The sequence below is a fragment of the Protopterus annectens genome, chromosome 1.part0, assembly GCF_019279795.1.
Source record: "Protopterus annectens isolate FY-2018-M chromosome 1.part0, PAN1.0, whole genome shotgun sequence".
In the NCBI taxonomy this organism is placed as follows: Eukaryota; Metazoa; Chordata; order Ceratodontiformes; family Protopteridae; genus Protopterus; species Protopterus annectens.
The window spans coordinates 651,855,913-651,880,762 of record NC_056725.1 but is presented as its reverse complement, the minus strand read 5'-3'; the positions used below and the strand labels follow the sequence as shown (position 1 = coordinate 651,880,762).

General features: G+C 44.6%; 1 protein-coding gene across 1 annotated transcript in view; it reads left to right on the top strand.

The window, feature by feature from the left end:
* Positions 1 to 24,850, top strand: part of LOC122793771 (probable ATP-dependent RNA helicase DDX17) — a 1,394,853-nt gene that overhangs the window by 341,346 nt on the left and 1,028,657 nt on the right. The window contains exon 4 of the mRNA XM_044061964.1: positions 6,009 to 6,139. Within this exon, the coding sequence (XP_043917899.1) occupies positions 6,009 to 6,139 (131 nt within the window). The remainder of the gene's footprint in view (positions 1 to 6,008; positions 6,140 to 24,850) is intronic.

Sequence of the window (24,850 nt, the reverse complement as noted above, 5' to 3'; positions counted from 1 at the left end):
TCCCGGAGATACCCCAAGAGACGCTCTGGTGCATGCTTGGCCCCCCGGTCTTCTTTACGCTTACCCTCCTTTGCCTCTGATGCTCCAAGTTCTTCAGAAAGCCTCTCGGTTGGGTTGCAGAATGATTCTCATTGCCCCATTCTGGCCTCGACAGATCTGGTTCCCTTTCCTAAGGTCTCACTCAGTGAATCCACCTTGGATTCTAGATCCCATTCCGGATCTGATCTCACCCGTCCCATCTATCAACCCTGAATCTGGACAACCTGAAGCTAACTGCTTGGCTGCTCCAGTTCCACTCCTAATCAGGACTCCCGGTATTTCGTCTTCCGTTAAGGCCATCCTGGTAGCGGCTCATAAACCATCTACCAGGAAAGTTTACCGCAGCAAGTGGAAACGGTTCTCCATTTGGGTGGAGCGGCAAGGTCTAGACCCCTTCACAGTTCCCCTTCCTCTGGTGCTTGACTTCCTAACCACTCTTTTTAATGATGGTGCCAGCAGTTCCACGGTCAAAGTACAACTTGCGGCAATTTCTCACTATCATGTTGGTCATGACTCCGGTCCACTGATGTCTGCCAAATTGTGTAAAATCTTCCTAAAAGGTACTTTTCTTCTTAGACCCCCTGTAAAGCAAGTGGTTCCTCCATGGGACCTTTCTTTGGTTCTTCAGGCCTTGACTGCTCCCCCCTTCGAACCTGCGGCCACGGTAGATCTAAAATTTTTATCTTTCAAGATGGCCTTTTTAGTAGTCATTACTTCGGCCAAGAGAGTTTTGGAACTTCAAGCCTTATCCATCAAGCCTCCTTACTTGGTCTTTCATCCGGACCGTGTATACCTCAGGACCAACCCGTCCTTTCTTCCTAAGGTAGCTTCAGAAGCAAATATTAATCAATCCATTAGCCTCCCTGTTTTCTTTCCTAAATATCAAAACAAAGGTGAATACAAGCTACATTCCTTAGATGTTCACAGGCAACTTCGATTTTATCTGAACAGGACAGCTGGTCATAGGCAATCCGACCAGTTGTTTATTTCCTTTGCTAAATTCAATTTGGGTAAACCAATTTCCAAAGTCTCCTTATCACGCTGGATTTCGTAGTGCATCTTATTGGCTTATCAAGCTTCTGGGAGGCCCGCACCGGAGGGAGTACATGCCCATTCAACCCGGTCAGTTTCTACCTCAGCGGCCTTTAAAGCTAGGATTCCTCTGGATGATATTTGTTCAGCAGCCACTTGGGCTTCATCTCATACCTTTATTTCCCACTACAAGTTGGATATTACATCTAGAGGTAGAGCATCCTTTGGCTCAGTGCTCGGAATATCCTTCCATGACGCCCAAGATTCAGGTAGCTGGGGACTCTGTCCCACAGGTTGCAGACAAATGAATCTCCTACTTCAGATTTAGAAGTTATGTACTTACCATAACGTTCCATCTGAGTAGGTGCATTCATTTGTCTGCAACCATCCCGCCCTCCTATCCCCCTGGCCTTGTCCGTTTCCTGCATATTACGTGTTACCCTTTCTAGGGTATTTTGATTTATGGCAAACTCGATCTGAGGTCATGTAGGGAGAGCAGGGCATTATGGGTGAGGGGAGGAGCTGAGAGCTCGGATCCATAGCTGGAAAACCATGCCAGTTCGGGATATCGGATCCATGACCCACAGGTTGCAGACAAATGAATACACCTACTCAGATGGAACGTTATGGTAAGTACATAACTTCTAATTTCTTTAAATCAAGCAATTCATCTGCCTACTTTCTTTCCCAATCCTGAGAACAAAGGGGAAAGACTGTTACATACCTTGGACATACACAGACAGCTTCGCTACTACCTAGACAGAACCAAGACCAGTAGTAAGTCTGATCAGCTTTTTGTCGTTTATGCCCCTGGAGTACAAGGAAAAGCAATTTCCGAACCGACAATTTCAAAATGGATTGGACATTGCATCCGATTCTGTTCTTTCCATGGAAAGTGTCAGCCAATGTCAGACCACACTCCACCAGAGCTACAGCCACCTCTACAGCATTTTTAAGAGGGGTGCCTACAAAAGACATTCTAGAAGCTGCTACATGGAGCTCCGTGCATACATTTTCCAAACACTACAACCTCCCCTTATATTCCAGATCCAGAGCAGGCTTTGCTTCGGCAGTCCTGCAGGGATTGATAGCTACACCATCCTTTTCTTAAAGCATACCTCCTCCCCCAGCTAAGCTATGGTATTCAACCCATATGTTATGACTGCAGTTGCATTCTTGAAGGACATAGTACAGTTTTGTACCTACCATAAATGTAGATGTCCGATAGATATGCAACTGCAGTCGTTTCCTCCCTCCTTCCCTCTATGCCTTGGGTCCACTCCTCTCCCTGTTATCCTTAGCTGGGGATATCTGTTATGGTGTATCTGTTTATTGCTTATTTATTGTCTGGAAACCTATCATTGCCTTCCAATTTGATTACAGCCTTCCTTGGAGGACACCTGGCATCTGGGGCAAGAAACACTGAAGAAGATGGCGTCGGCTGATGCTTATATACTCCAGCCACTCTGACGTCTGAGAGAAATGCGACATCAGCCGATATCGGACCCAGACTTTGGAATCCGGCCGACCGAGGGCTGCCTGAGGCAGGACAACCCATATGTTATGACTGCAGTTGCATATCTATCGGACATCTACATTTATGGTAGGTACAAAACTGTACTTTCTCCCATCTGGAAAAGAAACTGCTTGGCCTTTTCATCAAGAGATGTTTGGGAGGTGGAGAGTAAAGAATCCATTTTAGTTGCTCCAGCCACGTGCCTCAGATGCAGTAGAATTGTCCTAATTATAGTTGATCTTTCTGCAAAACTTTCCACAGCTGATCATTTCAAGCAGAAGTGAGCTTCTCAGAAGAAACTGATCTGAAGAGGTAGCAGTCAAAGGCAACTTCTCTCCTTCCTTACCATCCATCTCTATGTGGGAGACTACCCACTGAAAAGCCAATAGGCTAAGAAAAAATTCTGTCATATGGATATTTAGGTTGAGATGAATATGCTTTTTTATGCAAGTTACAGCTGCAGACATAACTTGAAAGAATAGTTTAATCTTTCAGCACCTGTCCCTTGAGTGGTTTGATCACCCTTAACTCATTACATCTGAACGATGCCTCCAGGTACATTTGCAGTTAACTCCTACTGATGCTTCTAGGCGTCAAATATTGCTTATTCCTGTTTGCATCACAATTACAAAACCATGCTATATACAAGAGTTTAAAAGATTTCATCTTAAAGCTTACACAATGGCAAACTCAACTGCATTATTATTTTATTTCTGTCTAGTGAAGATAGACATTTTTTGTTTTTATTTTTTTCCTCAAATATGTTTTTCAATTAAAATAACATTTACATAATATTTTTAAATATTTTAAACAACTGTATACAATATTTACAATAGCCTGACTTTATTGATAGAGAGATTTTACCATAAAATTATTACTGGCTTCAAAAATGCAGTCTCCCAAATCCCAGAACTGGCAACTCCTTCAAAAGATTTCACATAAATCTGTTAGACAGTCAACAGAAGTAAGACTTTTGTTCACCCTTATAGGGTGTAGGGGGCTCGACAAGACCGCTCTGACATCACAATGTGTGAGGTCCACTGGCTCTTTTACAGTGCATGCAAATCAGGCAGTGCTTATGTCACTTTGGGGGAGGAAACGTCCCTGTAACTACAGCAAGAGCTCTGGCAGATGTGACATCATTTAAGAGCCAGCTAGAGGACTTTCAACTTGGTTTTCAAAGTGAAAGTAAAACCATACGGAAAGGTAGCAAGCCTAAGAGGTAAAACAGTTGAGTGTATTACTTTCTAAAGCTGCAGTTCTAATTTTTTGAGGCTGTATCAGCTAACAGGGACTAAAAGCGACAGCAGGTTAAGCAATTTGCTTGAATATCCCGTGGCCCTTTGTCTTAAATTTCAGTAAAGTGATCAAAAAGTGAATGAAACACTTGTGAGGTTGAGCACTGGCATGAGATGTTGTTCTATCAAGAATTCCATTGACTGGTTATGCAGTAAATGCATTCTGTATCTCTTGTTAAGAAGAGTGCTTCCTACACCTTCTCATCCACTACACTTATCCCCAGACTATTGATTATCCCCAGACTACTGAAGGTTGCATCCTCTTAGTTCCTGTTGTTTCCGAGGCAGTCTTAGTTCCCCTTCTTGTTCCATCAAACCAAAGGAAGAACTGGAATGGCTTTTTCAAACCTGAGCTCCTTTAATCCAGGAAGAAGGATCACTACTGCATCCAAACTTTTGAGTCTGAGTCTTTCAGCCTGGATGATGTCTGCCTGATTTCTTTCAGAGTATAGATTTCCAGAGGTGCTGCATACCCAACAAAAGTTAAGACAGGCTAGCACTCTGATGTCTTACCTAAGCGAATAGGAAGGGTTTTTTTATGGTGTCTTGTCCTGTTCCAGTCTTCCACGTACTCATAAGATTATAGGATGTTACTAGACTAACCATAATCACCATACAGTGAAGAGCCTTTCATTTTTTTTTTTCCTAGGAAAAAATCCTATCCTCCATGGAGGTAAATGCACAGTATTTCTAAACAGTAGAAAAGTCATTATTTGAATTGTAACACTTTAGAAGGCCTAAAGGAATGGAGAAGCAAGACTTGGTACGTAAGGTTTCTACAGGTTGGATTTATGGGGCATTATTGTTCTCTCAAAATGAGATCTTCCTTCTCCACTTAAATTGGCATTGGCTGCTGTTTTTCATAACTGTGCAGTATCTGACTCCCTGGTTAAGTGAGTAGTCAATCTCCAGTCTGAATGTTTGTAAAACCTTGGAAGTCTGTTTGAAAGCAGACGTCCCATCTAGCTAGTTGCAGTTGATAAAGATCAGCACTGCAGCAGTGACCCTGCTCAAACATTGTGAAGTGGGTGTTTAATCCGTTTACTTGCTATATCAGATAATCTACAAGAAGACCTCCTTTTAGTCTGTAGTAACCCTCTCCCATTCCATGTGTTGATATTGTCTTTAAACACTAATTTACAGGAAGCTCTCAACATGTAGTTGATAAAGGCTTGACAACCGATCTGCTTTCCTTTAATCTGTAGACAAGTGCTTGCTAGTGGCTTGAGGGAAATGCATTTATGAATTCAGTGTTAACAGCATGAAGCACACACATCCCTGAACGAGCTATGCTGGGGAAGAAAAACTGCTGCCACCTTAACTGGAGAGGAAATATTTACCCAAGGACCTGTCAAGGAAGGGATACTATGGAAACGTATGTGCTTACATTAGCAGGGCTTCACTTTAAAAGTTAGGCTGAATGCACCCAGGTGCCCCAGTTTTGTACTTATTTCCGAAATAGTTCAGCATTGTTGGTATGCAGCTGCTACCCTTTATTTAATTCTCATTTATTGGAAGTCTAGAGGAGGTTTTCCTCCTGCGTTCTAACCTCTCTATAATTCCCATAACTGTTTCCTAGAGTGGACTTGAGCTCTCTGCAACTCTCTTATAGTTATTCAGTACACAATTTCAACTTTGTAAATGGCATCTTACCTTAAATGATTGCATGTAAATTATTTCCATACTTAGAGTGTATGTAGTGTTTCCACACTTCAAATGTAAGAATATATGTTCAAATGAATCTGTACAGTACAGCCATTAGATATATATCAAAATGAACTTTGATCATGCGTGATATTGAATGTACATGTTTGTAAACTGTACTATATATTGTACCTTTTATACTTTTGTAGTCTTACTGTATTATGGAGCTTTTCTCCTGGGGCCTCCACTGAAAACGGGCACACTTGGGCCCAGTGGACTTCCCCGGTAATCAAACTGGAAATAAATAAATAACTCTTATAGCAGTAGTCCTGGGAAATTTCTTGTTTTACTGAATGTACTTGCAAAACTGCATCTTGTGTGTGAAAGTTGTGCAGACTTCAGGTATATATTTAAACTGTGGCTTTGTCACAATACTTGAGAATTTTTTTTATTAATTATTGTTTGCTTTATTATTGCAGAGGTGATACATAATCTTTTGCTGGAGAATTTCACTGAGCCAACAGCAATTCAGTGCCAAGGGTTTCCTGTGGCTCTTAAGGGTCGTGACATGGTGGGCATTGCCCAAACTGGATCTGGTAAAACTTTAGCAGTAAGTACCATATTTTTTACCACCTTGTGTGTGGTTTTTAGGTCTGAAATACAAATGGTCAACTAGTTGACTGGACTGTTACAGCTTTGTTGCACTTTTTGCTGTTTTTTTGTTTTGCTCTCGAGGTGCTGGTTATGTACTTTGCTTCACTCTGTGAGGATGTGCTGACAAAACTTTACCTGCTTAGTTGCCATTGTACTTGCTGTTTTTCAGACAGCCATGAAAATATGAAACTGCCCGATTGAGTAAAGGAGACTATGAATGTAGACTGGCTTCTGAACCAGAAGTTAATAAAAGTCTTTAGCTGTGTTGTTACCAATAACCTACATTGTTTACAATGTATTCATTTTGGGACGACCTATTTCTGACCCAGCTGACACTGCCAGTATACTTGCTAACAAATTTTAGCGCAACTTCAACCTGGGACTTTAAAGCCCCCAAATAACTGAATGAATCCCTTACTTTCCCCAATTATCTCTAAAGATCATTTATTTGAAGAGCTAACCAGGACCAAAAATCTGTGTTCCTTCCCTTGCCAAAGAACAAAGTAAAAATGGTGTGGCATTCCTTGGACTTTGGTACTATCTACTTAAGACAAAAGATTATCGTTAAGGCAAAAGATTATCGAAAGATGCATCATCTTTCTGTAGCCTTTGCATAGAGTAAGATGGGGGTTGCTATTTTAAAGAAAACTTTCTCAAACTGGAGCTTACTTTGCCAAGGAATTTGTGGCAGAAAATAATACAAACAGTTGTCAGAAGATCACATTCAAACAAGTGTGCAGATAAAATAGCTTTCTTAAAGGCGATCCCTACTATTCACATCCTGGAAGTTGTCACCTGGTCCTCATTTCATACAGTCTCCAAGCACTACAATCTGGACATTGTTAGGAGCTAGGGAGGGATTTATTGTGGAAGTTGTGAAGGGCATACTGCTGCCTTCCACAGGAATCCCAACACCCCAGTAGAGTGAGGGGGTGGGAGAGATTTGGAAGTCCTTCATGAATTTGACTGCAGTAGTGACTTGCATAAAGAATGTTCTACAAGTTGTATTGTCAACTTGTCCCAGTTTTAGGTGTTGAAGTATAGTTACTGCTGCAGTTCAGTTTTGCATTCTCCATCCGTTCTTTGAGCATTTTGGACTGTGTGTGGAACTCCTCATTCTGTGCCCCCCCCCACCCAATTCCTTTTCCTTTGCTTTATCAAGGTGGTAGCATCCTTCCCAGTCTGGGCTATTTAAGGAGCCTTTGCCTGAGGTAGTATTCAGAGTTTGTGGCCTACCAGTAGAACATACTGTGCCTTTAAAACTTTCCCGGGTTGAGCATCCTAGTCCTGCAAGTCCGGGTAATCCTGAGGTAGATGCAAAATGGGGAAGATGGCCACCTGTAGTCTTTCATGCCATGTTGGCTGCCACACCTGCTAGGTTCTCTTTACAAGAAGCTTTTCCTGTAGTTCCATAGAGACAGTGACCTTGTGTCTCCAGTCTCTTTCCTTATGCTAAAAGCTGTTGTGGATAGCTGTGAAGTACAGTTTTCCGGCTTGCATTGTTTTCTGATCTTCAAAGTAAAATAGAGAGACTTCTGCACTCCTTGAATGTACATAGCTGGATAATTGCTTAGACAGAGCTAAGCCTTACAGAAAATAGGATAATTTATTTGTAGTACCAAGCATGAGTTCGTGTCAGAAATCTCTCAAGTTGTTTGTACATCTTTGTTTTAAAAATGGTGTGGGGTGGGGCAAGACATTTAAGAAGGTCCGACCTAGCTTACGTGGCAAGACATTAAAAAGGTCAGAACTTGGCATACAAGAGTCAGTGCTGCTGTAAAGGCATTTGGGGAAAAAGGGTTAGCACCGGACATCCTAGAAGCTCGTTCCTTTCCTAGGTAGTACAGGTTTGATTTGATACCGAAGGCTAAGGCTGTATTTACTTTTGCTACCGTGAAGGACATATTCTAGTCGTAATCCTGTTGTGGGATCAGCTACTCACTTTGGCTAAGCTTTAGGAACCTTCTGTAGAAGTTAAATGGTGACCCAAAAAGAAAGTATAATTGTGTAGGCAACTTATCAAGTGTTGGATTAGCTGTGGCCACTGTTGCAGTTAAATGTCATTTCTTCCTCTCTACTGTGATGCGTTTGTTATGGACCAGGCCTTTTTATTCTTGTACTTTGTTGCCACCTGTTCCCTAAGGAGGGCTTATGTTTTCTGTCACACTTAGCACCCCTGAGATTGGCTAAACCAGCACACCTGCTTTTAGATGTGAGGTGGACCATCAGATGTAACATACAGGGCTGTACCCCATGTGAGAGAAGAAAGAGCCAAGGTTGTGTTTTGAAGGTTCAGGAAGGTTACCATCAAGGTCTGCTTGTGGCAGGCAGAGCCTGGCAAATTGAAGGACTTGAACTTTGCCGGCCTCTCCCCGAGAGAAGATCACCCCCTGGTTAAGTGCAAGGAGTATTGGTTAGTTAGGAAAAAATGCTGAAAAAGAAGAGCTAGATAACCAAAAGCTTTGTAGAGTGCTAAAGGTTATTTTACCCAAGCTGATGGGGCACTTTTTGGCAGGGTCTGCTATCTTAGGCTTAAAAATGTTCCAGAAAGTATAGTTTTGTAGATAACTTAGTGCAGATGTTCTTCGTCTCCCATTGCTGCAGTCCTTACATATGGGTAGTCCGCTGTCCACCATCGGCCCGAATACCAAAGGGCTAGAACTGGCGTCGGTCATCGGCGCCCGAGACTGACGTCAGTACGTGCCAGTACAAATGCGCATGACCGACGCCATATCCTCAGTCTTTCTTGCCGCGTGGTCCTAAGCAGAAGCAGCATTTGCAAGTGCCGTTCGGCATTCTGGAATTGCCGGTTTTCGAGTTTCAGACCGGAGACCAAGTTGGGCTAAGTACCCCGTTGGGGACACTTTTGTCTTTTTCTTGCCTCAGTATTGACGGATGTCAGAAAAAGTTAATAACTGTATTTCTTGTGGGAAACAGATTCCTCATAGGGATTACCATTCACTCTGTATTCCTTGTTTAGGGCCTGAGCACGACGTTGTTGGGTGTTGCTTTTGTGCTACTTTTAACAAGCGTACTATTAAACGTCGGTTGGACTGTGCTAGGCTTGTGTTTGGTAAACGTTGTAATTACAACATGCCGTCGGATTCTCCGATGCCTGGTTCTTCTAAGAAACGCAAAGAGAAGTCTTTGCAGTCCAAACAGGATGAGTCGTCCACTCCGGACGCCGGTTCTGTAGAACCACCGACTACTTCAGCGGCTCCTTCTGAAAGTTTACCTGAGTCTCAAGGGGAGCCTTTGTTACTACAGGAAGTGGCTTCTCCTGTGTTAGGCCAGGCTGAGGGTGCTTCTCAGATGTCGGTGGTTCCCTCCCCTCATAGGGTAGTTAGGCCTCCTCCTCCTCCTCAAAGCAAAAGCCATTCTAAGTCTAAGTCTGCCCCTGCTGGTGCTAGTCCCCAGGGTCCAGCTCCTAGGAAGCACATGTTAAAGATGGCTGAAGATTTGATTACTTTAATTAGGGGTTCTATGCCCCCCCCTGAGAAGAGGCCCAGGGTAGAGACAGAGTTGGAGGGTTTGGTTCAGTCTTCCAATGAGTCAGATTCCTCTGTGGAAGAACTTCAGGATTTCCCTCCCTATTCTGATTCGGAGGCTGAGGACACTACTCCCTCTGCGTCCCCTCCAGAAGATTTTTCTTTCTCTGAGACTTTGCATTCCATGAGAGAACATTTCAAATGGGAAGGCCAGGATTATTCTGATTCTCGTAAAAGGCTAAGAGAATTCTTATTTTTGCCTCAGCATAGGCCCTTGGCTATTCCCCCTGTACTGGATGTTGTTCAGGATGTATTTTCTGAGGCTGCCCTTAACCCAGATTCTCTGCCTCCTGCCCCAGTTAAACCAGATAGATACTACAGGGTTCCGGAAGCTCACAAGTACTTATATAAGAGTCCTAGGGCTGATCCAGAAACTATTACTCAAGGCCCCAAAGGTGTTAGGGCTTCTGTGGTTAAGAATCCAGTTCCTCTGGACAAGGATGCTAGGGCCCTGGATAGGTGGGGTAAAAACTGTATACCTCTTCTACTTTGGCTATGAGAGCTTTAAATTGTCAGTTTCATATGCTCAGGTATCAAAATTATTTGCTGGGCCAATTGAAATGTAAAGTAGATGCTTTAGCTGAAGGTATTGAATGTAAGGAGCTTCAGGATTTAGTGCATGCTTCAGACCAAGTTGGTAAGCATTCTTTGCAGTGTGGTTTTGATGCTTTACAGGCTTCTTCCAGGGTGGCTGCTACTAGTTCAGTTGTTCGCAGGCATGCCTGGCTTAAAGATCAGACCTTGTCAGAGCATGTTAAGGCTCGAATTATGGATGCTCCTCTGCAATCTGATGTTCTTTTGGCCCTCCAGTAGAATCAGTTTTGAAAAAATGGAGGAAAAAGCTAAGTCTATGCAGACAGTTAAGGACTTTTACAGGTTCAGCCCCTAAGTTCAGTAGGAATTGGCCTGCTAAGGGATGGTCTTTCCCTCTTGGATTATCAATCTAGGGGCAGGTCGGCGAGGTAGAGGTAGGGCTTCCTCTCAGGGCCCTGTTACTTCTAGGACTTTTGAGTTCTTCTACCCCTTCTGCTGGGGAGGGCAGGGGTCAGTCCTTTCGAAACAGACCCAATGACCTGTGTCTTCAGCTGCCGGACTCTGCCTTGCTGGCAGCTCCTCTAGGAGGAAAACTGGGACTTTTCAAAAGGAATTGGCATTTGGTTACCCAAGACAAATGGGTATTGGACATAATAAATCGAGGCTACAAATTTTATTTTCACACATTCCCTCCTTTCAAAGGTATGCCGGATGTGCCTCATCAGCAAAGACTGGAAGCACAGGCACAAATTTCTTCTCTGCTTCAGTTGGGAGCAATACAAGAAGTACCTTCTGCAGAAAGAGGCACAGGGTTTTATTCCCGTCTTTTCTTAGTGCCAAAGAAAGGAAATACTTGGAGACCAATTCTGGATTTGTCCATTCTAAACACCTTTCTGGAAATTCCAAAATTCAAGATGTTAACACTGCAACAGCTGTTACCTATGCTGGGCAAAGATCACTGGATGGTGACTCTGGATCTCAAAGAGGCCTATCTTCACATTCCTATCAGGCCCAGTTGCAGGAAATTCCTGAGATTTCTGAATGGGAATTTGCATTATCAGTTCTCTGCATTGCCCTTTGGCTTGTCTACTGCGCCCAGGGTATTCACAAAAGTTCTGGCTCCAGTAATAGCTTTTCTCAGACTAAAAGGAATTCAAATTTATCCTTATCTGGACGACTGTTTGATTCTGGCTCAAGGCAAGCACGAACTTCTTCAACATCTGCAGTATGTAATGACAGTTTTAAGATGCCTAGGGTATTCTGTGAACGAAATAAAGTCCAGTCTAGTACCCTCACAAGAGATGTGTTTTCTGGGTGTAAGACTGAATACAGCTGCTCAGATGGCATTTCTTATCCCGGACAAACAAAGAAATCTTCACCTATACTTCCAACAGCTATCAGTAATGTCCAGGCTGACTGCAAGGACAGTCCTTCAAGCCTTGGGGTTCATGGCATCTTGCATTCTAGTACTTCCCAATGCCAAACTGCATATGAGGAAGCTACAATGGTATCTCAAAAGCGTTTGGACTCAACACAGCCACGATTTGGACACTGTCATTCGGATTCTACCTTGCATTCAGAAAGAATTTGTGTGGTGGGCTCAGGAATGTCACCTAAACAAGGGACTCTCTGTGACCCAACCAGAGGCAAGTCAGATATTAACGACAGACGCCTCGGAGTCAGCCTGGGGAGCTCATTTCAAAGGAAAATGGATTCAAGACCTTTGGCCCCCAGAGCTACTTCACTTGCATATCAACATGAAAGAGATGCTGGCAGTTCAATTTGCTTTGGAAGCATTCAAGGGCGTACTTCAACCAGGACTGGTGTTGATTCGAACAGACAATACAACTGTCATGTGGTACATCAACAAGCAGGGGGGAACTCATTCTTACCCTCTTTGCAGACAAGCAATGCTGTTATGGGAAACTGCTTTAAATCTGCACATCACTCTTCGAGCACAGTTTCTGCCAGGAGCACAAAATTCTTTAGCAGTTGTTCTGAGCAGACAGATTGTGGATCCTCACAAATGGAAGTTGGACCCTCAGGTATTTCTTCAGTTGACCATGGCTTGGGGAACTCCAGACATAGATCTGTTCGCTTCTCCTCTGAATTTCCAACTGCCACTGTTTTGCACAAGGCTGTTTCATCCAAAAGCCTGGAAAATAGATGCACTATCCTTCAGTTGGAGCAACCTTCACGTGTATGCTTTTCCTCCTTTGCCTCTTCTTCCAAAGGTACTGTTGAAAGTCAGGAGGGACAAACCTTGCATGATCCTTATAGCACCGGATTGGCCTAGTCAGCATTGGTACCCTCTGTTGAGGAGCTTAATTCATGGGACACCTTGGCCATTACCACAGATTCCTCACTTATTGTCTCAGGAAAACAATCATTTTCTCAATGTCAGGGTGCAATCCCTACACCTGACAGCCTGGCATTCTGTTTTAAAGAAGGAGGGCCTTCAGCTCCCTCAACAAGTTTTGGATGTTATTTTGGAAGCCAGGACCTAGTACTCGAAAGGTTTATGCTGATAAATGGAAGAGATTTTTTCTTTGGAGTTCAGCTAAAGGCTTTGATGTCAAATTGCCTAATTTGAGTTGTACATTGCAATATTTGACTGTTTTATTGGACAAGGGTTTGTCCTTCTCTTCTGTAAAAGTGCATGCTGCAGCTATTTCTGCTCACTATGATTGTGACCCTCCTTTGTTTTCACATCCATTGGTTAAACAGTTTCTTAGAGGGGCAAAGAATATAAGACCCCCACGAAGAGCTCCTACTCCTGCCTGGGATCTTAATTTTGTTTTGGAAAAGCTGACTGCCTCCTTTTGAACCTGCAGCTACAGCTGAATTGAAGTTGTCTTGGAAGACTGCTTTTTTGTTGGCTGTTACTTCTGCTAGAAGGGTATCTGAATTACAGGCCCTCATGGCAGTGGAACCTTTTCTGATTTTTCACAAGGACAGAGTTTCCTTACGTACTAATCCTACTTTTATGCCTAAAGTGATTTCTAATGTGGCATTGAACCAATCTATACATTTGCCTACTTTTTATGCTAACCCCCAAAATAAAGGGGAAAAAGTTTTGCATTCTTTGGATGTACATAGGCAGTTAAGGTATTATTTGAGCAGAACCAAACAGTTCAGAAGATCTCAACAATTATTTGTTTCTTTTGCTTTGACTTCACAAGGGAAAGCTGTCTCGAAACAAACTATTTCCAAGTGGATTGGCCATTGTATTGCTTTTTGTTACTCTCATCATGGAAAGGATGTTCCAGTTGGGATCAGGCCTCATTCTACTAGGGCTACGGCCACCTCTACTGCTTTTTTGAGAGGGGTAGCTACTAAAGACATTCTAGAGGCAGCTACTTGGAGTTCTGTACATACCTTTACAAAGCATTATCATTTACCTCTTTATTCTAGGTCTAGGGCTGGGTTTGCCACTGCAATCTTACAGGGCATGTTAGCAGCTCCTAATGCTATTTAGTTGGCCAGCCTCCCTTTTTTCCGTTGCTCTGGGATTCTACCCATATGTAAGGACTGCAGCAATGGGAGACTAACATAGTACAGTTTTGTACCTACCATAAATGTAGATGTTCGAGGATCTCCATTGCTGCAGTCCAATTTTCCCTCCCTCCTTTCCCCCCCTTTTTTTTTTAGGTTGGGTTTTGGGTGGTTTTTTTTTTGCATTCTGGCGTCTGAGGCAAGAAAGACTGAGGATATGGCGTCAGTCATGCGCATTTGTACTGGCACGTACTGACGTCAGTCTCGGGCGCCGATGACCGCCAGTTCTAGCCCTTTGGTATTCGGGCCGATGGTGGACAGCGGACTACCCATATGTAAGGACTGCAGCAATGGAGATCCTCGAACATCTACATTTATGGTAGGTACAAAACTGTACTTTGTAAATGTTTGCGTAGAGTAGTGTTGTAGTACTAAGTTTTGGGACTTGAAGCCTGCAGGCAACCCAAGTACCACAGTTTTTAACCAACCCTAGTCAGAGAACATCCTTTGCAATCTGACCTCAGTGTAATAAAGGTTTGTTGCCTGGCACCCTCTTCAGGTCTTTCTTGTACATGGTACCATAGTCCCAGTCCTACTCCAGGGCAAATGAGAGTGGGTATGATGGAGGGAAAGGGTATTGCAACATTGATCTTTTTCCTGTACAGTTGTGATAAATTATCTACACAGTTGTATTATGTCCTTCCATTTCACTGTTGCAGTATTCATTACAATGGGGATCCCTGCCAAGGGTGGCCCCACATCCAACCAGTATGCTAAAGCCTTGAGGTTGCTTTAAGGTACACTTTTTCACATGCATGCTCTCAGCGTAAATGTAGGGCTTAAAGGTGACATCTGTATGACCCATCCTCTGAACTTCTTTGCCGCCAGTCTGAACGCCATCTTTTGATTGTCTGTCTGAACACCCTCTTCATTTCCTGGTTCATCAAACTGTTTCAGATAAGTGCCCCGATGTCCTTCATGGATGCATCTGCAGTCATAACAACTGGGGGTTGTCCTGTCGTCAGGCAGCCCTTCAGTCGGCCGGATTCCAAAGTCCGGGTCCGGCTTCGGCTGATGTCGCACTTCACCCGACGTCATCTCTGTTGGTCTTCGGGTATAAAGGCATCAGCCGACGCCATTTTCCTCAGTCTTTCTTGCCGCGTGCGCCGAAGCAGAAGCTGTTCGCAAGTGCCGGTCGGTCAGATCCAGAGATTACTTCTACCGAATACTACTTCGAAGACTTCTAAAGCTAAGTACCCCGTTGGGGACTCTTTCTTGCCTCAGCCGATGTCAGAAAAAGTTAATAATTGTTTAACCTGTGGGAAACAAATACCTCATAAAGATTTCCACTCTTATTGTCTGCCTTGTTTAGGCCCAGCCCACGACGTAGCAGCCTGTTCGCCTGTGCTTCATTCAACCGAACGCTTAGGCGTCGGTCGGAGTTTGCTGAACAGTTTTTCGGTTCTGATTTTGCGTATATTATGCCGCCGGATCCTCCGACTACCCAAACTGCTAAAAAACGCAAAGATAAAGACCGACACTCATGATCCGTGGTTTCGCCGAAACCATGGTTAAGCAAATCATGAGTGTCTCGGTTTCGGCGAAACCGAGAAAACTGATCAAAGTACAGCTGAATCTATCACTACCACTGAGGCCCCTGCTACTTCTCTTGAATCGGCCTCAGAAATTTTATCCACTACGGTGGTTGCCACTGACTTATCAGACACCATTCCCTTGGATGTCTCTACCCCAGCACGTGGTGCTGCTAGGCCTCCAGCAGCCATGTCCATTAAGGCCTTTGCCAGGGCTAAAGCAGCCAAAACTACTAAAACAGTGCCTGTTAAAGCCCTACAACCAGGCCCTCTTCTAGTTCACAAATGCTTACTCTGGCAGAAGATTTAATTTCATTAAGTAGGGGATCTCAATCTCACCCAGACAGGGCCTCTCAGCCCCCAGAGAAGAGACCTAGGGCAGAGCCCCCCGAGCCTGTGTCCTCTGATGATTCTGCCGATGAATCAGACATAACAGACCAGCCAGAGGCTCCTTTCTCCAATTTTGAAGACTCAGATGCTGAACAATCCATTCCAGCTGCTTCCCCACCAGAAGAATTCTCCTTTGGGGAAACCTTACATGCCATGCGAGAGCAGTTCCAATGGCAGCAGCAGGATTTCTCAGACTCCAGAAAAAGACTCGGGACCTTTCTGCACCTTCCACAGCACAGGCCCTTATCTATACCTTCTGTTCTCTCTGTGGTGGATGATGCCTTCAATGATGTCTGCTCTGCACCAGATTCTTTACCTCCAGCCCCTGCCAAACCAGACAGATTTTACAGGGTACCAGACACTCATCACCACCTTTACAAGGCCCCACTTGCAGACCCCGAAACTATATCCCAGGGTCCCAAGGCAGTAGCCGCGACCACAGCTAAAAACCCTATTCCTTCTGAAAGGGAAGCCAGGTCATTAGACAGATGGGGCAAAAAGGTCTACACCTCAGCTACTCTCTCAGCTAGAGCTTTAAACTGTCAGTTTCACATGATACAATACCAAGAGTTTATGCTTGATCAGTTAACAAAAAAGCTATCCTCTGATGAATCTATTGATAAGAAACATGCATTAGAAATGGTAAATAACATACAACAGGTTAGTAACCATTCCTTAAAATGTGGCTATGATGCACTGGAGGCTTCATTTAGATCAGCCATGACTGGCACAGTGATAAAAAGGCATGCATGGCTAAAGGAACAAGCTTTACCGGATCATGTTAAAGCTAAGTTATTAGATGCTCCTATGGATAAGACCAGCTTGTTTGGTACACCTGCCCAGCAGGTAATGAAGAAAATGGAAGAAAAGGCAAAATCTGTTCAAACGGTTAAAGATTTCTTGCAGGTTCAACCCCCAAGGTTTAGCAGGAACTGGCCTGCCAAAAATTGGTCCTTTCCTGACTCCACAAGAGCCCAAAGGGGCAGGAATAGACGTTCAAGAGGCAGAAACCAATCCAGAGGAGGTGCCTACAGAGGACGACAGTGGCAAGGTAACAACAGAGGCACAGACACAACCACTGCCACTACAACAACACAACCACAGTGACTTAACTCTAAATCCGCCTACCAGGGAACAAATAGCAGCTCCATTAGGCGGCAAATTAACCTTATTTTCAAAGAACTGGCACTATATCACAAAAGACAAGTGGATTTTACAAACCATAGATCAAGGTTACCGGTTCCACTTCCACACTTTACCAGTCAAAAGAGGAATGCCAAATCTACCTCCAAATCAAAAAACAGAGGCTCTACAACAGATAATGCAGTTAGCAAACATGAGAGCTGTGGAAAGAGTGCCAACAACAGAACAAGGAAAGGGATTCTACTCCAGACTATTCCTAGTTCCAAGAAAGGAAAAAGTTGGAGACCTATTCTACCTGTCCACCTTAAATACATACATCATTGTCCCAAAATTCAAAATGCTGACCCTACAGCAACTTCTTCCCATGCTGGGCAAGGAGTGTTGGCTGGTAACTCTAGATCTCAAGGAGGCATACCTGCACGTCCCCATTCGACCAATCTGCAGAAGATACCTCAGATTTTTTGCAGGATCAGAGCATTATCAATTCTCAGCATTGCCCTTTGGCTTATCTACTGCCCAGAGTATTCACAAAATGCCTGGCATCAGTAATCGCCCACTGCAGACTACAGGGAATTCAAATTTACCCATACCTGGACGACTGCCTGCTACAAGGGGACAACAAAAGCAAGCTGACAACAGATTTACAAAGGGTCATTTACTTGCTACAAGCACTGGGATACACAGTCAATTTACAAAATCAAGGCTGATACCATCCCAAACAAGGACATTCTTGGTGGAATTGGACACAGTAAAACAAATGGCATTCCTAACTGCAGAAAAACAAAAGAACTCCTCTTTCCTTCTTGGCACTAACAAAACAGAACAAGTTAACAGCAAGAAAAGTACTGCAGGCCTTGGGCTTCATGGCATCATGCATAATCTTGGTCCCACTTGCCAGACTACATATGAGAAAACTACAGTGGTACCTAAAGAATTTATGGTCCCAACACAGACACAGCCTAGAAACAGAAATTCCACTAATTCCATGCTTAAAACAGGAGTTCCTATGGTGGGCTCAAGCATGCCAGTCAAACCCAGGGCTACCCTTTCGCAGATGTCAAGCAAGCCAGACCATCACAACAGACGCTTCAGACCTAGGATGGGGCCCACATGCTGGACAAATGCGTGCAAGGATTGTGGACAGGATCAACTTCACCTGCACATCAACCTAAAAGAAATGCTGGCAGTAAAACTGGCAATCCAAAAGTTCAGACCATTTCTCAAAGAGGGCCAGTTGATAAGGACAGACAACACCACAGTCATGTGGTACATCAACAAGCAGGGAGGCACTCATTCATACCCCCTATGCAGAATGACTTTGGAGCTGTGGAACCTGGCACTCAGCTACAACATCCAGTTACAGGCAATATTTGTACCGGGAAAAGAAAATACTCTAGCAGACATATTAAGCAGAACCACATCGGATGCCCACGAATGGATGCTACACCCGGACATCTTCAAGACCATCTCAAAGAAATGGGAATGACTCAGATAGATCTATTCGCTTCCCTCTCAATCACCAGCTCAAAAATTCTGCACAAGGACATTCCACCCACTAGCATGGAAAGTGGATTCGCTCTCCTTCAGCTGGAAAGGCCTAACAGCATATGCATTCCCACCTCTTCCCTTGATACACAAGGTATTACTAAAAATCAAGGAAGAACGCCCAAGGATAATCCTGATAGCTCCAAACTGGCCAAGACAACACTGGTACCCACTGCTGAGGAGCATGTCTCGAACAATATGTGGCCAATACCCTGATGCCTTTGATGTTAACTCAGAACAACTACAGCATCATGCATCCAAACCTAAAACGTTGCAACTGACTGCATGGAACATCACATAGCAGCAGCTAATCTAGAACTTTCCCAAAGAGTTAGACATTATTCTTGAAGCCCAGACCTTCAACAAGAAGGAACTATGCAGGAAAATGGAAAAGGTTTGTCATTTGGAGTACTGAAAGAGGAAAAGATGTGTCAAACATAGATATGCCTAACATTCTGGAGTATCTGGCAGAACTTCTACATTCAGGCCTGTCCTACTCCTCCATCAAGATACATGCATCAGCTATATCAGCAGAATACAGCTTTGATTCACCTGTTTTTCACACCCTTTACTCAGGCAGTTCCTCAGAGGAATCAAGAATGTAAAACCTCCAAGGAAACCACCATTGCCAGCTTGGGACTTGAACTTTGTGCTAGAAAAGTTGACACTATCACCCTTTGAACCAGCAGCAACAGCAGACCTACAGCATCTATCGTGGAAAACTGCCTTCCTACTGGCAATAACCTCAGCCAGGAGGGTTTCTGAACTTCAGGCCCTAATGGCAGTACAACCCTTCCTAATCTTCCACCAAGATAGTGTCCATGAGGACTAATCCTACATTTATGCCTAAGGTGGTATCCAGAGTGTCTTTAAACCAGGCAATCCACCTACCTACCTTCTTTCCCAACCCACAAAACAGAGGGGAAAGAATACTGCATACCTTGGATGTACATAGACAGCTACGCTACTACTTGGACAGAACAAAAAGTAGCAGAAAAACTGACCAGCTTTTTGTAGCCTATGCAACAGGAAGGGAAGGAAAAGCTATTTCCAAACAGACAATCTCCAAATGGATAGGAAATTGCATACGATTCTGTTACTCCTTCCATGGAAAACCAATTCCACAGAACATAAGACCTCATTCTACAAGGGCAACAGCCACTACCACAGCCTTCTTACGAGGAGTGGCAACCAAAGACATTATTGAGGCGGCTACTTGGACCTCCGTGCATACATTTGCCAAGCATTATAATTTGCCTCTATATTCCAGATCCCGAGCAGGGTTTGCCACTGCTGTACTGCAAGGGATCCTAAACACACCATAATCTAGTTTTTCCTCCTCCCCTAGTTGGCTATGGTATTCTACCCAGTTGTTATGACTGCAGATGCATCCATGAAGGACATAGTACAGTTTTGTACCTACCATAAATGTAGATGTCCGAACTGGATAGCATCTGCAGTCAGGATTACCCTCCCTCCTTCCCTCTGTGGTACTCCTAGGGTGTTTACCCTCCTAATAGCTAGCTGGTGGGGGGAGTCTTTTATGGTGTATTTGTTTGTATATATGTACATACATGCTTATTTTTGTGTTTACCTCTATCTTTTTGGAAACATTGGCATTTATCCAAATTTTAGCCTTCAAGAGGGCTACTGGCATCTGGGGCAAGAAACACTGAGGAAAATGGCGTCGGCTGATGCCTTTATACCCGAAGACCAACAGAGATGACGTCGGGTGAAGTGCGACATCAGCGGCCGGACCCGGACTTTGGAATCCGGCCGACTGAAGGGCTGCCTGACGACAGGACAACCCCCAGTTGTTATGACTGCAGATGCTATCCAGTTCGGACATCTACATTTATGGTAGGTACAAAACTGTACTTTGTGGTTTTTTGCTCGTACCTTTTTTTTCTGTGTATGTTGCTTGTGTTCATGTCTTCCAGAAAGGGTAAATGCCATTGCAGGCGATGGATTCCCCATAAAGATCATCATGAGCAGTGTTCTCAGTGCTTCCCACAGCCATACTTACTGATGTTCATCGTGTTTCACTGTTGCAGTCATGACTGTAGGGTTCTCCCCTGCCGGCAGGCAGTCCCCGGTCGGCCAGAATCCCAAAGTCTGGGTCCGGCGTCGGCTGTTCAGCCATGCTCCCTGACGTCAGAGCGCCACGGGTGCAATGCTGGCAGCCGACGCCATGTTCTCCAGTCTTTCTTGCCGTGCGGTGATGGCAGTTAGCAAGTGCTGGTCGGCTGACTCCTGACAATTTGTTATAAACGTACTTCAGTCCGAAGACTTTCTTCTCCTATTCAAAGCTAAGTACCCCGTTGGGGAAACTTTTTTCTTGCTCCAGTCCGATGTCAGAAAAAGTTAATAATTGTATTTCATGTGGGAAGCAAATACCTCATAAGGATTTTCATTCTTACTGTATTCTTTGCTTAGGCCCTGACCACAACATAGCTAGTTGTCGGTTTTGTGCTAGATTCAATCAACATACGATTAAACGAAGGTACGATTTTGCATTTCATTACTTCGGTAGGCGTTTTAATTATAAAATGTCGTCTGATGCGGTTCCGGCTACCGGAGTTCACAAACGACGCAAGGATAAAGACAGGCCTCCGAGGTCCAAATCAGACTATGTTGTACAAGCAGAGCCAGCTACAGGTTCGGCCGTCGTCAGTGAGGTGCTTTTGCAGCCCCTGTCGGCCATTTCGGAACCGATGGCCGAAACGGACTCCCACGAGGAGCCAACTAGGCCTTTGAATATTTCTGTTGCTGGACCTTCGGACAATGCTCCTTCGGATGGGTCCGGAGCCGCTGTGCAGGTACCGGCTTCCGAAGGGGTCTTCAGGCCTACTCCGCTTCTTTTAAAGGCAAAGCCAAAGACTCCTTCCAAATCAAAGACTGCAGCCCAGGCCTCTTCTGATCTGGCACCAAAGTCTCAGAAACAGTTACTTAAGATGGCGGAGGACTGACTTACTATGATTAGGGGTTCACATCCCCCTCCAGATAAAAGGCCAAGGCAAGAAGTTTACTATGACTCTTCTGATCAGGCTTCTGTTTCTTCAGTTTCTTCTTCTGACCAGGAATATTCTTTCCCTCCTTATGAGGATTCTGATGCTGAGGAATCCATTCCTTCAGCTTCTCCCCCTGAGGATTTCTCTTTTGGGGAAACTTTGCATGAAATGAGGGAACATTTTCACTGGGAAGGACAGGAGTACTCTGAATCTAAGAAAAGACTAAGGGATTTTCTTCTTCTTCCCCAACATAGACCCCTGGCTATTCCTCCTATTTTGGATATTGTGGATGATGCTTTTTCGGAGGCTAAAAACTCCTGACTCTTTTCCTCCAGCTCCTGTTAAGCCAGACGGATATTATAGAGTTCCAGATTCCCACCAGTTTTTATACAAGAATCCTACTGCTGATCCTGAAACCATTTCTCATGGTCCTAAGGGGGTTAAGGCCGCTTCTGCTAAAAACCCCATTCCCACTGAGAAGGATTCCATATCTTTAGAAAGATGGGGCAAAAAAGTGTACACTTCTGCTACTTTATCTATTAGAGCTTTAAACTGTCAGTTTCATATGCTGAAATACCAGCAATTTCTCCTGTCTGTTTTAAAACAAAAGCTTACTTCCATCTCCGCCTGTGCCAGATAAGGAATTACATGACTTAATGCATGCCACTGAATAAGTTGGGAAGCATGGTTTACACTGTGGATTTGATGCCTTAGAGGCTTCTTGTAGGGCTGCTGCCTCTGGCACAGTCATTAGAAGGCATGCATGGCTAAAGGAACGAAATTTGCCAGATCAAGTAAAGGCTAAATTATTGGATGCTCCTGTTCAGCATAATGTTTTGTTTGGATCTAAAGCTGAAGAGGTGATAAAGAAGATGGAGGACAAGGCAAAGTCCATGCAAACAGTTAAAGATTTCTTACAAGTACAGCCACCCAGATTTAGTAGGAATTGGCCTACAAAAAATTGGTCCTTTCCCAATTCAGACAGGCCTCAGAGGGGTAGATACAGACGCTCCCGAGGAAGGCCTCAAACGCAAGCCTCTTATAGACCAAGACAGTGGACTGCTTCCACCCCTAGGGGAGGAGAGGACAGGTCGCAAGCTCATAGAAAACAGACTCAATGACTCCCTCTGTTGGGCTGCAGGAACATGTCCTTCAAGGACGCATCTGCAGTCATCACATATGGGTTGTCCTGCCTCAGGCAGCCCTTCGGTCGGCCGGATTCCAAAGTCTGGGTCTGGCCTCGGCTGATGTCGCACTTTCCCCGACGTCAGAGCATCTGGGGTATAAAAGCATCAGCCGACGCCATCTTCCTCCGTCTTTCTTGCCATGTGGTGCCCGAAGCAGAAGCTGTTCGCAAGTGCCGGTCGGCCAGCTCCTGTGATTCAGCTACCGAAGACTTCAAAAAAGCTAAGTACCCCGTTGGGGACTCTTTCTTGCCTCAGCCGATGTCAGATAAAGTTAATAATTGTTTAACTTGTCGGAAACAAATACCTCATAAGGATTTCCACTCTTACTGCCTCCCCTGCCTAGGCCCAGACCACGACTTCTCGGCCTGTTCAGCCTGTGCTTCCTTCAACCGACGAACTCTTAGACGTCGGTCGGAGTTTGCAGAGGAGTTTTTTGGGGCTAGTTTTGCTTATAAGATGCCATCGGAGACTCCGACTTCGCATTTAGTTAAACGGAAGGACAAGGACCGACACACGCGGACCGCGGTTTCGGCTGAAACCACGGTCAGGCCTACCGCGAGTGTCTCGGACTCGGCTGAAACAGAGTCCTTGGTACTTCCTATTACCGAAACCACACAACCGACTCCCTCGGCCCTGGAGGCCTCGGCCGAGTCGGTCATTGAATTACCTACTGAAACCGGTGTCCAGGAACCTTCCGACACCATTCCTTTAGATAAGTCTACTCCTGCACGTGGTGCAGCCAGACCCCCTGCTTCCATGTCCATTAAGGCTTTCTCTAGGGCTAAAGCTGCTAAACTTACTAAGGCTTTGCCTCCCAAGGTTTCCTCTGAGACCTTCTACTAGCTCTCAGATTCTTACCCTAGCAGAGGATTTGATCTCATTAATTAGAGGTTCCCAACCTCATCTGGACAGGGGCTCTCAACCACCTCTAGACAAAAGGCCCAGGGTTGAGCCCTCTGATCCCCAGTCCTCAGATGAGTCCACGGATGGCTCTGCTCTGTCAGACCACCAGGAGGAGGCTTATTTGGCCTACGAGGATTCTGATGCTGAAGAATCTATTCCCTCTGCCTCCCCTCCTGAAGAGTTTTCCTTTGGAGAGACATTACACTCTGAGAGAACATTTTCAATGGCAGGGTCAGGAATTCTCTGATTCCAGAAAGAGATTAAGGACCTTTTTACATTTACCTCAGCATAGGCCCTTAGCTATACCTCCTGTTTTGAATGTGATTGATGATGTGTACTCTGATGCTAGTACTGCCCCTGACTCTCTCCCTCCGGCTCCTGCCAAACCTGATAGGTACTACAGGGTCCCGGACTCACATTTACACCTGTACGAGGCCCACTCTGCTGATCCAGAAACTATTTCCCAGGGCCCAAAAGGGGTTGCAGCCGCCACTGCTAAAAATCCTCTATCCTCTGAAAGGGAGTCCAGAGCATTAGAGAGATGGGGTAAGAAAGTGTATACTTCTGCAACTCTTTTCCATGAGGGCATTAAATTGTCAATTTCATATGATACAGTACCAAGAGTATTTACTAGATGAATTGCATAAGAAACTGTTCTCTTCTGAACCCCTTGATCGCAAATCCCTTCAGGATCTGGTGCATAACTCCCCAGCAGGTTAGTAACCATTTCTTGCAGTGTGGTTATGATGCATTGGAAGCTTCATGTAGATCAGCTATGACAGGTGCAGTTATACGTAGGCATGCTTGGCTGAAGGAACAATCTCTGCCAGACCATGTTAAAGCTAAGCTTTTGGATGCTCCTATGGAAAAGCAAAAATTATTTGGTTCCACGGCTCAAGAGGTTTTAAAGAAATTTGAAGAAAAGGCAAAATCTGTGCAAACAGTTAAAGACTTTCTGCAAGTCCAACCACCGAGATTCAGCAGAAATTGGCCTACTAAGAATTGGTCCTTTCCGGACTCAGACAGATCTCAGAGGCAGGAATAGGCGTGCCAGAGGTAGAGGGCAAGCTAGAGGCTCCTACAGAGGCCGTCAGTGGCAGCTTCCCAACCAGAGAGGTAGTTCAGGAACTACAACTGCTACACCAGGACAGACTCAATGACTTTATTTTGACCCCGCCGACCAGGGCTGAATTAGAAGCACCTTTGGGCGGAAAACTTTCTTTATTCTCAGAAAATTGGCACAGCATTACAAGGGACACATGGACACTGCAAATAATAGACAAAGGATTACAGGTTCCATTTCCACTCATTGCCAAAAA